Raw genomic sequence first — 18,993 nt, forward strand, 5'->3', positions numbered from 1 at the left:
AAAGAGTCAGATATTTGTCATAGAATTTTTGTATTTATATAAAGAACTTAATTCTCTTTCTTCTTCTACCTGTATTATTTCTAGATATCTATCTGTAGGCTCGCTTAAGTCTCTCTTCTATTTTGTCTGCTTTTTCTCAGCAATAATGCCAAAATAAATTGGAAATTTTTTTCTTTTTTCTTTTTTTTAATATTTTTGGCTTGGTTTTGGATGTTGATATATAGATAAGGAGGAAGAAGCAGTATTTGGATTCAGAATTTCCTTTCCTTTTAATTTTAGGTTTGGGCTTAAGAATCTTTTGGCTCAAAAGAAGAAGCTCTTATGCACCCAAATAAATGTTTCTGTATTCTTAAAATGTTTACGATATCATCTCACGGATGTCAGAAGGAAAATAAAGATAATTATTGACATGCAAGATGGCAGAAAGTTAGTGGGAGGAACACTTACTAGCTTAGTCTCTTTTTTTCCTAGCCAATGACAAATGTAACAATTTAAAAATTCTGAGTTCAACTCTAAAAAACAGCAAAAATTATGACAGCTTTTATATGTTAGTGTGTGTGTGTGTGTGTGTGTGTGTGTGTGTACAGAATGCATAATGTGGCTTCTCTAGGAATGACGTCAGCATCATGGCAAAATGAGATGCTCCTTTTATCTCTCCTCTTCAGTCTACTACCAATAAAACATCCACAACTCAACACAGACATCTCTGCCCAAAACAACAGAATGATGGAAAATTCCACACATCTGTGGATGGACTGGAACAGATACAGCAGGTGGAACCAGGGAAGCAGTGAAATTAGTACCTGCAATCCTGCCCCCGGGCCACAGCCGCCGAGCCCACAGCCCCAAGGAAGAGAGTTTATCAAAAGACGTACTCCTGAGAATTTCCAAACTTGTTGAAGAAACTAGACATCTAAGTCGATGAAGCTAAGAAAACATCTAATTTCCTCAATGCAAAAAGGATGTGAAACTTGTGTTAAGAATAAAAGATTTGTTAAAAAAAAAAAAAGAAAAAAAGCAGTGTTGGGAAGTATTTTTGTTAGTGGTCAACAGTGAGGGCTTTGTAGTAAGCTAGACCTGGTTTGAATCTGGCTCCATCACTCACTAGTCACATAGCGTGGGGGAAATAGCTCAACTGGACTTCTCTAAAATGGAGAAAGTTTTTACTTAGAAGGTGGAACTGAAATTTAAGTAAGATAATACATACCCATTACTTATCACAGTCCTAGTAGATCATGAGAAATCATACACAGTATATAAAGCTGTTCATAGCAAGGTAAAGAAATTTGACAGCTGGAGGAAATGTCACATGAAAATACCCAAAAGTGTGAAACGGCATATAGCTCTGTACCACTGAAACTTGGGTATATGTGAAAAAGCACAGGGAAATTAAGCTGAAGAGGTTAAAAAGGGCTATGGCGGAAAGAGAAATTGAATCTTTTTTGTAAAAAGTAGGTGCATAATTGAGAGGTTTGATGTCGAGGAATGCCTAAATTACTTTTACATTTTAGTAATAAAATATTCTGGCAATTATCTTGAAGAACACATTGGAGAGAGATCATATTTGGGGGCAGGAGATCAATTGGAAGCTACTCATTCCACAACTATAAGGATTGTTAAAAAACGCAGGATTGTTAAAAATGCAGGAATTTTGTGCACTGGTGGCTAAACATGGAGCATTATGAAATCAATCTAAGTAATAGTATTGACACCACTGAAATTGGCAAATGCTATGAAAATTAAAGAGCTGGTCTACCAGCATATCCCTCAGTAGGCAACTTCAGAAGTCTAGGTAAGAAGGAGAAAATAAGGAGACTCGAAATAATATATTTTTAAAGATGAGCCTCAAATGTTTGTGACTAAGTGATAGTGAGAAAGATGACCAATTCAAAGATTATTCCCAGGTTGCTAACGTACGCAACTTGACAAATGGTGCTATTATCAACTAAGACTGAGGATGCAAGAGAATAACCTGTTTCAAAGAATAAAAATGTGTGAAACAAAGTAGCAGATAATAGAGTGAGAATGAGAGAAGTTGAACAGAGAACCAAAGGAAAGCCAGAAATGATATATAACAAGCATCAAAAAGAAAAAGTTTAATGGGAAGGAAGTACAACAACAGAGTTCACATCAGGCGCGAATAAAAAAGGTGATGATGGAGGGCAGGGGCTTGTCCCTGAGTCTGGAAATAATTGCATCTTAGAACAAAAGGTACCTATCTTTATTGAAATCCACATCCATGAAAACATGATAAAGATATGGTTGGATCCACACGGCATCACGCCCCCAGTCTCACACGCAGGAACACACACAAAGGACCTCCCCTGGATTCTTGGTAACGCTAATCAAAGCTAAGGTTTCCATGCAAATAATTCAAGTAGAAATACTGACATAAACAGGCACACAGACATGTACGTGCACGTTAGTTATTCCGCTTCCCAGACGCCTTAGTTCAAGAATTCCTATATTCTAAGTCACAGAAATTGCACCCAGAAAATCCTTACCCTAGGGCTCCTCCTCTCTCGTTTCTGCTCCAACTAGGTCCTCCCTGCCATGCTGTGCTCTGATTGAATCAGCCATTTCCCATCTCCTGTGGTCCTTATATCCTTTGTGGAACTCCTGCCCTATTCAAACATGCCCATACTGGACATGAAAATATCTCTTTCCAGGGTCTAAATACGTGCGTAAGGTCCAAAGAGAATTATTCATTAAAGGAGATGGGTGAGAGAGAATGGGCAGCCTTTGAGAGAGGACCAGGGTGGCCTATGGGAAGGACAAACCATGTGGGGGAAGGGAGAAATACAAGCAGAACTTCAAGTCAATTGAAGGGACCTCATTGTTTCTTTTCTTACCTCTCCTTCAGGGTCATCAAGACTAGAAAAGAAAGAGGGAGAGGGTAGAGCACATGCTTAGCATTCACAAGGTGCTGGGTTCAATCCCCAGTACCTCCTCTAAAAATAAATAAATAAACCTAATTACCTCCCTCCACCCCAAACAAAAATTAAGTGAGACACATCCATGTGTAGCTGTTTATAATAAAAAAAAAAAAACTTTTTTTAAGTTTTCTTCATTATACCCTTCTGTATTTTTAATGCTTTTTATATTTTTAAATACTTATCTGTATTTTATTAAAACATTACATTTTGTAGAAACTTATTGTAAAAAATAGTTGGATACAATAGAAATACATAGACTAGAAAATAAAGTGTGTCTTCGATTCCACCCCACCCATCAATAAATGTGAAGCATTTGGTATCTTAAAAAATACATTTTGCACCTCTAGTGTACATAATATACAAAAATGTATTTCCTTTATTAAGAATATCCTTCTCCAAAAGTACTGGATATGTTCTCTTTAATCTAGAGCTCTGCTATCTAGATTGATGGCTTAGGCTGAAGGTTGACAAACTTTTTTCCTGCAAGGAGCCATATAGTAAAATCTTTAGGTTCTGCAGCCAGAGGGACTGTTGGAGCTAGCCAGCGCCAGGGCTGCCCTGTGAAAGCAGATATAGACAGTACATAAACGAATGAGCATATCTGTGTTCCAATAAAGGCTTCTCGGCAAAAAACAGACAGACAGACAGACAGACAGACAGACAGTGTTTTAGTTTTGGCCCACAATCTATAAATTGCCAACATCTCGGTTAGGACATCAATCAGGTGGGGACTCTTCCTGAGGATTTTGAATGACCATGTGAATTCATACTGCGGGTGAGAAAAAGTCACACCAGTTTATGCAGATGTTTACCATGTACCAGGAGTTTTTGTATGTTCTGCTAGTAAGCTTTCTGTGTGATGGCACAAATCACCAGTGGTTGGCCACTGCCTACAAGTTAGGAAAAATGCATATTTTTAGCATTCCTTTGCTTCAGCTATTAAAATTCCAGCTGCACAGTATGAATGAAGGAGAATTGCTCTGAATTGTCTTTATCGACAGCAGTAATCTGTGTGTTGTATACTGGATCCCAACTGGGGACATTACTCCTCATGAATTGATTATAAAAAAAAAAAAATGGAGGGGCAGGAGAATGTTCTGAATTATAGTCATTCCTCCCGTGTGTCCTCTACCCTCTGATCTCTGGAATGGGCTCTCTGTGGGTTTTGTCCAGCAAAAGCCCCACCACAGAAGAATGAAATAATTCAAGACGTTATCAAGTCAAGAGAGTGAGAGGGATCCAGAGACCAACTCCCCAGGATCCTCCAAAGCTCTCATATTTATTGAGAATAATCAAACAAAGAATCAAAGTAAAATATATCACAGGAATGTGTAAGGGGCATGATGTACATTCAGGGATGCAGGTCAGCAGTTTTGTGGAAAACAGAAGCATTATAATCTTAATTTATATTTAGGGAGAAGGTTATAATATTTTAGGAGCCAGGAAGTATACAGTTGATAATACAAATGGTTATTTTAAACCACGAACAGTCATGAGAAAGGTTGCAGTGTTCCAAACAATTGACAATGAAAACCAGACCACCACAGAGTCTCCATACAATGATCAGAATTCGTCTAAGCACGCGAAGCAGCCCAGCTGTTCCCAGCCGAGGGCTAAGACACAGCCTACTCCATCCGCCTGTGCCTGATAAGCGAAGCATGTCCTGCTGGTTAGAGCAGGGGACGAGTTATTGTTTTCCGTAAGCAAAAGCAGCCCTGAACCTATGACCTCGAGCTAAGCAAAGCGAGCATAGCAGGTCTCTGCTTTTTACGGCAAGGAGACAGACTGTAGCAGATTCCTGCTAGCAAAGCAGCTTTAAAGCAACTAAACTTATTTAGTTATCAGGGTGGTATTTTCATCTGTTAATCAGAACTTGTGCTCTTACGTGAATCTTACAGAGTGACGTATAACACTTACTCAATTAACAGAGTGGCATTAAAGCTTGTTAATCTAAGTTTGTGCTCCCTCTTTACCCATTACCTTAAGACCAGCTGCATGCATCCACAGAACAGCAACCTAAAACCTGTAAAAGAAAACAGTGAACACCCATAGGTGTTTCTGGACATCACTCCAAATCCTCCTTGCTTTTCTCTTAGTCCTGCTCTGGTGAAGTTATTCAGATGGCTTCAAATCCAGACTTCAGCTGTCCCCTCCATCGCTCTACTTGGATGAAAATCATTGGCTTTCTTCTCTTTAGAAGACCTCAGATCATCTGCGAACACAGGCTGTCTTTTAGGACTCTCCTCCAGCCATGCTCTCACTCTACTTGCAGGGCAGCTGGGGAGCTACCACTGTAATGTCCACGGGCTGATGGTATTTACCCTCCGGGCTTGCGGAACTCCGGAAGGCATCCCCCATCCTCCACAGAAATAACACTGTAGAACAAAAGGTCTATCAGGCTCCTCTCATTCCAGAGGGTCAGTATTCTTCCAGAACTTGCAACGTTTCAATGCTGTCATGATATGAGCTCAAGACCCACTGGTGTTTATCCATGAATAAGGCAGAGAGTGTGAGTAAACATGAGTTTAATCAGTGAGGTTAAGTAGCTAGTCACAGTCGAGAGAGCAACTGCTGCCACATGTATTTGAGGAAGGACTTACATATTTGTAATGACCGTCTACTTCTGTCAAGCTCCAAATGTGTCCGTCACTGACTGAGTGAATGTTTCGGGTACTATTTAAGCCAATAGCTCTTTTATAGCAAACACCCCCATCCAGGAGGATGAGTCAAGAATCAGCAGAAACAGATGCCTCTTCCAAGATTTCCTCTTGCTGCTGCTACTCTGAGACCAGGAAACAAGGGATTAAATGTCCAAGCAACTCACCCTATTCTCTCTTAAATCTGAGAGCCATTCAAGGGGATGTAGGTTCCTAATAACCCACATGTCAGTCTGCTGGATAAGAAAGTTCTGATGTCAGAACTTATTTCATCTACTGACATTTGTAATGAAAGCATTTGAGTGTAACTTTGTTATAATTTTTTTTTTTCATTTTGATTAAGCTATTTACAGGAAATGAGCTGTTCTTTTCCTCTATAGCTCGTGAAAACGAAAGCTAAGGGCACTGATGGGAGGAGTCTCATAATTATTTTGTAACTTCTCTCCCTGCAGGAAAGCACAGTACGAGGAAACCACCGCTAAACTGAGTTTTTAAGTGTCTCTAACCAGTGCCCTTTTCTCTTACTATCTTTCAAAGCACTTCTTTCTTCTCTGCCCTTCAAGAGATTATAAAATTCTGCCCTGCAGTCACTGAGAGCTTTACCGATTTATCTTCCGACTTAAACAAAATAAGCAGTGATTCCTGCATTTCTAAAGAAAGCCTCAAGATCTGGACTACCGTGGAAGAAATTTCTAGTGAGGTAAGACCAGTAAGAATTTCTATAAAGAGCTGTGGGTACCTGGTTAGTAACTTCAAGGGGACAAGGGGAGCTTTAGCTATGAAGAATCTGGGGGAAGGGGTTGTATCAACTATATTCAGAAAAGTGAAATCAGTAGTAGCCTGATTCTAATCCTTTACTGCCTAGACAAATACTAAACGTTTTATTCCACCACAGCTGAAGCTTAAACAAAGGAAGACACATTTTGACTACAGAAGATACTAAAATGTATTCCCCAGGTGACTATTGGCATGAGTTATATTTAGAGAAAAGGTTTGGTTTCCTTCCCTGGAAGATGCACAAGAAACTTGGGGGACTTGGGTAAAAGTCAAGATAGGAGCATAATAAAGTGTCATAAAATAATACTGAGTAAAAAAAAAAAAAAAGTATATATATATATATATATATATATGGGTATAACACTGTATTGTACGAAATTATCTTAATTTTAGAAAACCAACACTCACACAGCAGAAAAGGTTTCAGTTCCACAAACATGTGTTATACACAACATGGCTTCTTTCCCTTTCTTAAGACAATTTAATTCCGACTCCATTATGCCAGAGTTGTTATTTCAGTTTCTTTTAGGATTACTTTCTGCTTTCCTGAATTTTTTTTTTTTTTTTTTTTTTTTCTGGTTGCAAAGCATAGGAGAGAGGCAGGGAGAGTCAATTATAAATAAATTTCTATTGCCTAGTTTTAGAATTATTTAAAGACTTTCTCCACGGCCTGGCACAAGACTTCATGTGTGCTTGACTAGAATGTGAGGTTTTTAATATTGATTTCAGAAAATCTTATGGCATTAGATACACCTTGTTAATTATAGTTATTGTGTTGGCCAAATTTTCTAAGTCTTTATTGATTTTTTTTTCCCCTTACCTTGTTCATTTAGTAATTGAGAAATACACCAAAATCTCCTGGGGTTATTGTCCTTACAGTTGTATATAATTATGTATACATAATACATGTAATTATGTAAATATCTGTGTGTACATGTGTGTATGGAGAGAAATATATTACGTAATACTACAAATAAAATTTTTTATTATAATATATAAATCATGTTATAAACTATAGTATGTAATACAGCACTAGGAAGACTCTGAAGTAACAAAAATAGTATATATTTCCAATTAGTAGGTAAATGCACAATTAAAACCCTTGTATTGCCCTAGGAGTTGAAACTTTCATCACCGTGTTGCACTTTGATGATACTTTTTGTCTTCAGATCGATTTAAAGCTACTCTACTGTAGATGAACTGGTTTTCTTCTAGTTACTCTTCGCATGATAAAACGTTTTTCTTTTATTTTTCCACCTTTAAGTGATCTTTTGTTAATGGTACCTTGGCAGATGTCTTAAATCCAATTCGACTAAGTTGTAACATAATTTTAACTGCTTAACACCCTTTGTGTTCATGCTGATAATTAACATATATTGTCTTTTTTCTGCAATCTTCATTTCAATTTATGATACTTCTGTAGTCTCCTTTCCTGCCCTTTTTTGGGGGAGGGGGTTGGGGTTTTTTTGTTGCTTTTTTTTTCTTTTCAGTTCTATCTCTGTCTTACCGTTTTAAGACAACTATGTTAGCGAACTGTCATATCCTGTTTCCTTCCTCCCTCCACCATGTTAGTATACGTCCTGCTTCTCTTCAATCCAGGCTTTATATATATTTAAGGCACAGACATATCTATTCAAGTTAATTTCTCACTCTGACTTAACCTTTTGGTTTCCAGTTTTTCTTTATATACGGCTTTTTTATTGAATATTACTTCCAGTGGATGTTTCCATCTTTCTCTGATAAAACTACCAAGGTCTTGAATATAAAAAAAAAAAATAGTTTTCGAGGCCCTCATATTTAAATATCATTTTGGCTGCATTAAAAATTCTACTCTAAAAATTATTTTTCCCTCAAGATGGATTGAGAGTACCTCTTCTAACACCACTGGGACAGATATGTTTTGAAATTCACAATCTGGAAGCTTCAGAAAGGCTATTTAATAAATCTACTTTATTATTTGGTGGGGGGCTAAGATCTGCATTTAATTTTTTTTCTTTTAGTTTTACTGAGATATAATTAACATATAGGACTGTGCAAGTTTAAAGTATAATGATGATTAAGGTATGAGAATGATTTCATTTACCCACATCATGAAGTGATCACGACAATAAGTTCAGGGAACATCCATCATCTTGTATTGGTACAAGATTAAAGAAATAGAAAAATAATATGAAAATGAATATATGTATGTTCATGTATGACTGAAGAATTGTGCTGTACACCAGAAATTGACACAACATTGTAAACTGACTATACCTCAATTTAAAAAAAAAAAAGAAATAGAAAAAATTTTTTCTTATGATAAGAACTTTTAGGATTTACTCTCTTAACTTTTTGTATAACAGACAGAAGTAGTAATTATATTTATCATGTTGTACATTACATCCTTAGCACCTACTGATCTTATAATTGGAAGTTTGTGTCTTTTGTCTGCCTTCATCCAGTTCCCTCTCCCCTAGCCCCACCCCTGCCCCTGGTTACCACAAATCTGATCTTATTTTCTTTGAGTTTGTTTGTTTGTTTTTGAAATATCGTTAACCTACAACACTATGGTAGTTCCTGTTACACAATATAGTGATTAGATATTTCTATATATTTCAATCTGATTACCGTGGAAAGTCTAGTTATGACATGTCACCATACAAAGGTATTATATACTTACTATGTTCTTTATACTGCACTTTTCATACCCATGACTCATTTATTTTGCATCTGGAAATCTGTGCCTCTTAATCTCCCTCACCTGTTTCTCTGCTCCCCCTACTTGTCCCTCTGGAAAACAACTGCTCTCTGTGCCTATAACTCTATGTTTTAATATGTTTGTTCATTTGGGTTTTTTTAGATTCCACATAAAAGTGAATCATAAAATATTTGTCTTTCTCTGTCTGATTTATTTCACTTAGCATAATATCTTCTAGGTCCACCCATATTATCACAAATGGCAAGATTTCATTCTTTTTTATGGCTGAGTAATAACCCACTGTATATATTTATACCTTCTTTATCTATTCATGTCCTATTGGTGGACATTTAGGTTGCTTCCATTTCTTGGCTTTCATAAATAATGCTGCAATGAACATAGGAGTGCAGCTATCTTTTCAAATTAATGTTTTTGTTTCTTTGGGATAAATATCCAGGAGTAGAATTGTTGCATCGTATGGCAGTTCTATTTTTAATTTTTAGAGAAACCTCCATACTGTTTTCCATAGTGGCTGCAACAATTTACTTTGCCACTGGCAGGCACGAGTGTTGCATTTTCTTCACATCCTCCCCAACACTTGTTATATGTTGCTTTTTGATGTAGCCATTCTGACAGGTGTGAGGTGATATCTCACTGTGGTTTTGATTGCATTTCCCTGATGATTAGTGATGTTGAGCATCTTTTCATGAGCATATTGCCTATCTGTGTGGCTTCCTTGGAAAAATGTCTTTTCAAATCCTTTGCTGATTTTTTAACTGGGTTGTTTTTCTGATGTTGAGTGGTATGTGTTATGTGTATATTTTAGATATCAACCCATTATCAGATAAATTGTTTGCAAATATAGTCTCCCTTTCAGTAGGTGGACATTTGGTTTTGTTCATAGTTCCTTTTGCTGTGCAAAAGATTTTTTAGTTTGACGTGGTCTCATTTATTTAATTTTGCTTTTGTTTCCCTTACCTGAGAAGGTGTAGCCAAAAAAATATAATGAAGACGAGTGTCAAACAGTGTAATCCTTATGTTTTCTTCTAGAGGTTTCACGATTTCAGGTCTTACATCTAAGTCTTTAATCCATTTTGAATTTCTTTTTGTGCATGGTGTGAGAGAGTAAACCAGTCTGATTCTTTTGCACCAGTTTTCACAGCACCATTTGTTAAGAAGGCTGTCTTTTACCTATTGTACATTTTTGCCACCTTTGTGGTAGATTAATTGCGTATAAAGTGTGGGTTCATTTCTGGGCTCTCTTCTGTTCCATGTGTCTCTTCTTGTGCATTCTTAGACTGTTTTGATTACTGTAGCTTTAGAGTACAGTTTGAAATCAGAGAATGTGATACCTCTAGCTTTGCTCTTCTTCCTCAGAATTCTTTTTTTACTCAGGGTCTCCCATGTTTCCGTACAAATTAAAAATTTTTCTGTTCCAGTTCTGTGAAAAATGCCATTGGTAATTTGATAGGGATTGCACTGAATCTGTAGATTGCCTTGGGTAATGAGATTATTTTAATAATAGATTCTTTCTATCCATGAACATGTTGTATCTTCCCATCTGTTTGTGTCGTCTTCAATTTCTTTCATTAGTGTCTTATAGTTTTCCAAATATGTCTTTTACCTCCTTAGTTCTTTTTGATAGGATTTTACATGAGATTGCTTTCTTAATTCCTTCTCCTGATAGTTCACTGTTAGTATATAGAAATGACACTAATTTCTGTCTATTAATCTCTGTATCCTGCAACTTAAGCAAATTCATTGATTAACTCTGTAATTTTTTGGTTGGGGGGTCTATTTAGGAATTTCTATGTATAGTATCATGTTATCTGCAAACAATGACAGTTTTAATTCCTTCTATCCAATTTGGATTCCTTTCATTCCTTTTTCTTGTCTGATTGCTGTGGCTAGGACTTTCAATACTATGTTGAATAAAAGTGGCGAGGGTGGCCATCCTTGGCTCGTTCATATATACGATTATTTTAAGTTGCTGATCTCTAAGTTTAAATGCATTTAACAACCTTGCATTTCCCACCACCACATTCACTGTTTTTGATATTGCATTTCACATCTTTTTGTTTTGCGTATCCCTTAACAACTTATTGTAGATACAGATGACTTTACTACTTTTATAAAATTTTGGGACTGGACTCTGGGCCACTGGCTGAGGGATCCAAGGTGTCCCAGAACTGGTTTTAGCCTACTGGTGGGTAGGGCCATGGTCCAACGGGTCCTGGGGCTGGTGTGGGGACATCATTCTATGGGCCTGATCTATCTGAGCATGCTCATGTTCTCTCAAGAAGAAATAATTCACAGTCCTGGGAACTTGAACATTCCAATCATTTATAAAAATGTATACAAACACATGGTCCCTAACATAAAGAATTTATGACTTCAAACAGAAAATTGGAATCCATACCATGCACTGAGTGTCATCAAGGAAGTGCACAGGGTACTAAAGAGGCCCAGAGGATTGACACTCAGTCCAAAATAGGGACCCTGGTAGCTTTCAGAAGACAAAGCCTCAGCTGAGTCTTGAATGCTGTAAGGAGGTAGTCAGAGAAATACAGATGGGAATGGCTTTCTAGGCAGTGGGAAAGGAATTAACAAAGTCATAAAACATGAAAAGGCAAGGTGTGTTGTCTATTTCTAGAGCATGAGACATAAGAAATACAAAAGTTACAGAAATTTTTTAGAAATGCAGATTATTCAAGGCCTTTGAAGCCATGTAAAGGAGCAAGACATTTTTCAAAGGGAAGATGGGGAACTATTGAAAGGTGTCAAGCGGGATAGAACCGCGGCTTTATGAGGAAATATCTCGCTCTGTGAAAAGACCTGATTAGTGAGATTAAGCGTGGAAGGAGAAAAATCAAGCGACCATTGAAATAATTCCAGCCAATAAATGCTGTGATCCTGCCCTAGAAAGAAGGGAGAAGTCAAGCAAAGGGACAGTGATAGGGTCACATAGGACACAGAGAACATGGTCCAACCCCCAAGGGAGAGATGATGCTAATGAGGACTGACTAGAGAAGAGCCAAGTGGACTAGTGTTGGTACTTGGAACTGTAGGGCCGTGGCAGAAGGATATTTGTGTAAGGTGAGAGGCTCCAGTCCATTTTGTTCATGGGCCACTTTGGACATAGTGGGTGGGAAGGGCCATGAACCACCAGGCAGATATTCAAGAGACAGACTGCAGCCCCGATGAATGATGGGTAGAAGGACCAGGGACATTGATGCTACATAGTCCAGACTACACACTGCAACAATTGTTATTTCCAGACATCCTTCCACTATACCCACCCCCCAACCCAACTCAACAACTATCATTAAAAGGGGAGAATGTCTTAGAAGTTTCTAATACAACAGTTTTCAACCCATTTTCCACAGTAACACATCTGGTAATTAAGTCCCTTTTTTTTCCCTCACACACCCATGGATAACACTTTGACATGTGCCACTAACTCATGTAGATGTAAAGTGTCTTTTAAATTGTCTGTATACAGGTATAACACTGTATGTTATTTTTCTCTTGTAGGCACATCCATAACTTGAGACATGGCAAATGAATTCAAGAAGATTCTTCTGCTGAAAGGATTGCAGCACATTGATGATTATAATTTCAGACTGATTAAGTCTCTACTGCATGAGGATTTAAATCTGACTACAAAAACTCAAGATGAATACGACAGAATTAAGATCGCCGATCTGATGGCAAAAAAGTTCAAAGGGGCTGCCTGTGTTGACAAACTAATAGAGCTCATCAAAGATATTGAATCACTTAAAGACATTGTTAAAACTCTTAGAAATGAGAAGTCAAAAGGTGATAAGGAAGAACTCCTCTCTCACTCTCTCTGCACTTTCCTCAACCCTAAATAGAACCTTGATTTGATCATAGTTCAGCTATCTCTTCCCCAACCTGGGACTCAACAGCCATGACAATGGTAGTACTTCCGATGCCAACAAATTGACAACTTAGAGAATGCCTTTCCTACAAAAAAGGCCTGATGTATTTTCGAGGATGTATTTTGGGGATGCGATAAAGAAAAAAGTAGGAGTCGATGAGAAAGGCTGAGGCTTCCATACACTAGAGAAGTTAGACGATGACAAAACAAAATTAGAATATACGAGCTTTTGAAATTTTTAAATCAGTTAAATATGCATGCTCTTAACCATATTTAGTCCATTATTATTATATTTTCTAGTAACAAATATGAGGCAGTACTTAAATAAAAACTTACCTCTCAGAGATGTGAAGAACTTGCCTCTTATAAAAACCACTGGATTAGGAAAACATATTTTAAAAAGTCAAAGTGTAGTATCACCACTTTGCCACATCCTACTCTGATTTCAGTAGTTCAAATGGATCTTCTGTAGAAATTTAGCCACCAAAGCATCCTGAAAACTTTGGATTCTTAAAAGGAAAGTATAGGATAAGTGCACTGGAAAAGGGTTTGATTGAGGTACATAGGAGTGGGGAGGTCAGAAAGGATGTGCACATTGCACGTGGGACAAGAAAGGAAACCACTGAAGAAGTGTGAGTCACTACCGGTCTCTGTTGCTAGTGCCAGCCACCTGTGGCCAAGCGAAGGTAATGCAGTAGAAGTAGATCCAAGCATACCTAGATCCAAAGGCAGGAAGTGAGAGAAACTAGTGTTGAAAGTCCTTCAGCTGTCTTAGACCAGCTCCTTTGGATTTATCATGTTCTTTTTTACTGCAACAGTTAAAAGGAAATCCAAAGCAAATGAAACAACTCCAGGAAAAGGCAAGCAGGATAAACCCAGTACATCTACCACAAATAAAGCTTTGGGACCTAAATCAACCAAGGGCACACCCATGAAGGTAGGATGGCTAAGGTCCCACTGAAGGACCTACTATGAGTTCTCCTGTGACTCTTCCACTTACTGTCTTCTTAGGAATACTTCAGTTCTTTATTCATTTCCCCACATGCAGATAGAAGAATCAGAGAAAAGAAGACCCCAGGGGCAGTGTGAAAATGAGTTTTAGAGTCAGCAAATTAATGGTTACTGATCACCCGTTTTGTTTCAGAACTACTATGCACTTGAACTTAAATTCCTTACGATGGAAATAATGAAATTGTTATCCCTCTTTGAGATATGTACTAAAATAGCAATCAAATCAGAAAAATAGCTTGCCAAAGCCTACTCAAAGAGACTCAATTCAAACTTGAGTTTTCTAAATCAACACAGAAGTGAGCAAGGAGTGACAAGTCTAAAATTTTCCCTGCTCTTTGTATAAAGCCAACATATATGTGCACTGCCTACCTTCTGGCCAACTCCACAGGATGGACTATATGTAGCTCCCTGCAGTTCCCAAGGACATACGTTTTAGTATAAGTAGAATCTACTAATAAAAAGTTGATTTTCTCAGTAGTAAAGATGTATTTCATTTAATACTGAAAACTATTAACCAGAGGGAAAAACCTACTTTCAGAAAAACAAGACCACAAAAACCAGTGAAGCTAAGAGGATGAGGCTAACCCAGGAGCAGAGTCCGCTTCCAGGAACATCAGGAACCAGCAAGCAGTCAGCTGAGAGCCTTCTCCAGACTCCTCCAGTGCCTCCACCAGCCCCATCCAGCAGTTCCTCAACCAAGGTACCATTTTCCTATTTTCAGTACTTGTCCTTTCCTACAACATATTATAAAGATAATCATGACCTTAAAAGATTTTCTCAGTAATCCCTTACTATGTATAATTTCTTTATGTCATAAAATCACTCATTAATTTATCAAGTGCAGATATTGAGATCTCAATGTGTTCTAAGTCCTGGAGCTTTTACAAGGCATGCATCTGTGAAATAATTCCTGATCTCAAGAAGGTTACTGTCTTACGTTGGTCCAGAAATAGGGAGTGTGAGTGGCCTGACAATTAGCGATGGATAATAAGAGTATGTTTATTCCCTACATTTCAGTTTCCTGTCCCCCCCTTTCCCATAACCATACTTCTAGATCAGTTCTCAGCATTCTATGCTCCTTCCCAGATCAGGTGTTTTGACCTAGGCTATTTTCTTAATTCAGAATTCATTATCCCTGTCATTTCAGTGGCCCAAATATATTCAACCTTTAGGGACCAGCCTGAATTCCTTCCTCAGGCAAGTCTTCACTGAAACAGCCCCTCCCAAAAAAGGATCAGACACTCTTGCCGTTTGCCTTCAGGGGACCCATTACTATTTATTCCTTTATGGTACTTATCACAGCTGTAAGAAATCAAGTTTTTCTTATCTACTGGACAATAAACTCAGATTATAGGTACCCTGTCCCAGAGGAAGACAAGACAGAGGTGGGAAAGTGAATTCACATCTATAGGCATCAATTCCTACCCAACCTGCTTTTTGTTTTGCCCTGGGGTTACATACAACCTGGGGACTACAGAGCCTGGATCTGAGAATGGGCAGGAAAAGGTTGTCCCAAGACAACATGAAGGGTAGGCAAGAGCAGAATTAAATCACTGTTCTCTAACACTGTTCTTCACCCGAGACCCCAGCTGCTCTCTGACTCAGGCTACGTTCCCACCACCACCCCACACGTGCCCCTCAAATTCAGACTTCCCGTATAAAGAGACTCTCCATTGGGGATTTTGTTTTCTCATGGTCATTGTTATTATTAGTTCCAAGAATCCTTATTTCCCCCAATAATTTTTCCCAAAAGATCAGTGGGTTTCTAGGAGCCTGAGAAGCAGATGTCAGAAACCCATGCGTATATTTTCTCGATAAGAAAATCATGCATAATAACCATCCTTATGTGCAGCCAACTTTGTGCTGAGATTTGCTGCCCTTATAACCTGGGAGGGTCACCTACCTGCTTAGGCCAGTGTGCAGCAGATGAGGAACCTGGATTCCACCCCAAACCAATGAAATTTCATCTGAGCTTTTAATAGTTGCGGGGGAGAAATTTGTAACCCTGGTTGAGGTGGGAGGAGGGGAGGTGCTACAGGTCTCTGAATATGTGCTATTATTCCAACAACAAAAAAAAAATTGAAATGTTAAGATTCTACATTTTAAAAAAGGAAAGAATAAGATACCGTGTTCTGTGTGATTTTGAAAATCATAATTGAGAAATAAGGAAAAATCTACTTTTCTCTAGAGAAAATACGAGAAAACCACCAAAACTAATGACTTAAAAAAGAAGATGCTATCTCAGAAACAGAGTCGGCTTCCAGAAACTTGGGCAACCAGCATGTGCCCACCTGAGCGCTGTGGCTGGACTGCTCAGGCGCTTCCACCAGCCCCACTCTGCAGCTCCTCCATCAAGGTACCAGCTTCCCATTCCCAGTCCCTGTACCTCCCTGCAACAGAAGCACAAGAACTGTCACAATCTGATCTCCCACAAGATACCACTTATTTAATGTATTAAATATATTCATGTACTTAGTGTATTTTGAGATCCTACTGTATTCTAACTCCTTGGCTATTTACAAAGCATGTGTTTATGAAACAATCTCTGATTTTGAAAGGGTTACTCTCCTGTGTGGAGTAGAAAGAGGGAGGAAAGGTGACAGGACAAGGCAAGAGGAATATGAGTGTGTTCACCCCTTACAGTCCACTTTCCTTTGGCCCCTTGCCCCTTGACTCACTGACCATACTACAGGGCTTGTTTTCAGAATTCCGTGCTACTTCCCGTGTCAGATGTTCTGACACACGCTTTCTTCTTTGCTTGGAATTACTTGTCCTGATTCACCACCGGTTCACATGTCTTCAACCTTCAGGTGCAAACCTGCGTCTCTTCCACGGGCCAGTCTTTATTAATCCCCCCTCCAAACTGCATTAGATATTCCTCTTGTTTCCTATCACAAGTCCGTTTACTTTTCCTTTTTAGCACTTATCACAGCCATAATGAATGGACATCTCTCTTCCTTACTGGACAGTAATATCAAATTAGAGGTGCCCTTTCCCTGGGAAAGACAAGGTGAGGGTGGGAAGGTGAGTGCACACGTGTGCACCAGCTCTTATCCCAGCCTGCCTCTGTGTGGCCCTGAGATGACGCCTGTGGCCACCTCCACAGAGGGCTGCAATGCCTATTTCTGCAGCCAGTGAGCAAGCAACTTGAAGAATAGGCAAGAGCAGCATTTTTTAAAACATTTTTTTATTGAGTTACAGACATTTTACTATGTTGTGTCAATTTCCAGTGTAGAGCACAATTTTTCAGTTATACATGAATATACACATATTCATCGTCACATTCTTTTTTGCTGTGAACTACCACAGATCTTGTACATATTTCCCTGTGCTATACAGTATAATCTTGTTTACCTGTTCTGCACATGCCTGTCAGTATCTACAAATTTTGAAATCCCAGTCTGTCTCTTCCCACCCTCCTCCCCCTTGGCAACCACAAGTTTGTATTCCATGTCTATGAGTCTGTTCCTGTTTTGTATTTATGTTCTTTTTTTTTTTTTTTTTTTTTTTTAGATTCCATATATGAGTCATCTCGTATGGTATTTTTCTTTCTCTTTCTGGCTTATTTCACTTAGAATGACATTCTAAGAGCAGCATTTAAATCACTATTCTCCAAAATAGTTTGTCACCCAAGTGCTTCCCATACCACCTCTATCTGGGGGTTTCCATCAAGAAGGCCAACATGAAGCATAGAACATCTGTGGGTTAGAGCACAGAGACAAACTCCGATGTCTGCTCTGAGAGTGCAGCACAGCGATAATCCCATGTAGTGAGGGACTAGTGGTGCTGCGCTCCAAAACCTGTGTTCTCCGTGTACATCATCTCGTTTGTCCTTCATAAGTCACATGAAGGTGTTATTGGTAGTCTCATTTTATATATGAGAAAACTGAAGTTCGTAGAGGTTAAAAATCTTCTCCGAGTTCACACAGAAAGTGAATGTTAGATGCAGGATTCCGATCCAGCCTACTGAACTCTAAACTTGAGCATTTAATGCTGTGTGTTGCTTCCGGAGTCGGCATACAGGTACTACAATATCTGTCGTTTATTTTTAATTTCTTTTTGTTCAGGGGGTAAGTGGTTAGGTTTATTTGTTTATTTTTAGACGAGGGACTGGGGATTGAACCCAGGACCTCACGCATGCTAAGCATGCGCTTTACCTACCACTTGAGCTATACCCTCCCCTCTACAATATCTGTCATTTATTTTTTCAAATGTCTGACTCGATAGTGTTATATCTCAGATTTGCTTCCATAGCCCAGGCTCTGTAAGCTTTCTAATGAGGAATGAGACGCCAGGGGCAGTCAAAGGTGTTGTAATAGCTGCATGCCAGAGTCGTATTTTAAGCAGCTCCCTCATCTACAGTTTTATCAACAAATAACACTTTATGAATTAGATAAATGAATGCTAGAAGTTGTAAGAACCAGGGCAAGTTTACACTGGCTGTAGAATGTAAGAAATGGGCTCTCATCGGTGAAATTAAACATAGTCAATGTAATTGATTTACAGATACTTCCTGCCCTGGCTTAAACAATTATAAAAATCCCTGCACTGAGAATGCCCCGGGTGAGATCTTGAATGAGTCTGTTTATTGTTGAGAACTCCAAAAAGGACTGGGTTGCCTAATGCAGGCTAGAGATAGCAGAATCCTGCCTCTGGAATTATGAATTTGGGTGAATCTCTCCAGTACGCTGATAAACAGAGCGTCCAAATGGTCAGAGACCTAGGTTTCCTGGACTTGAAGAGCAGATGACAGAAACTAATTTGCTTTATTGGTAAACATATAAGGTAGCAACAGTCTTAGTTAATAAAACATCCTTAAGTGCAGCCAGCCTTCTTCTGAGACGTGCTTCCACTGTAACCCGATAGAATTTTCTACCAATATGTAAGTCCAAGTGCTGTCTTGATGAAGTTGATAAAGGCCAGTTTGCTGCAGAAGTAGAGCCAAAATTCCAAAACAGACTAATGAAATTTTGATCACTGAGGTTTTTTTAATCTGTTATAAACTCTGTTTTGTTGTTGGCTCTCCTTTTT

The 18,993-nt window shown here is 38.6% G+C and overlaps 1 protein-coding gene across 1 annotated transcript in view; it reads left to right on the forward strand.

Annotated features, from left to right (window-relative positions):
* IFI16 (interferon gamma inducible protein 16) overlaps window positions 1-18,993 on the forward strand; it is a 55,695-nt gene that overhangs the window by 25,569 nt on the left and 11,133 nt on the right. Inside the window, 2 exon segments of the mRNA XM_074349653.1 lie at window positions 14,501-14,662; window positions 16,151-16,318. Coding sequence (XP_074205754.1) covers window positions 14,501-14,662; window positions 16,151-16,318 — 330 coding nt within the window.

The sequence above is a fragment of the Camelus bactrianus genome, chromosome 21 (assembly GCF_048773025.1).
Source record: "Camelus bactrianus isolate YW-2024 breed Bactrian camel chromosome 21, ASM4877302v1, whole genome shotgun sequence".
Lineage (NCBI taxonomy): Eukaryota > Metazoa > Chordata > Mammalia > Artiodactyla > Camelidae > Camelus > Camelus bactrianus.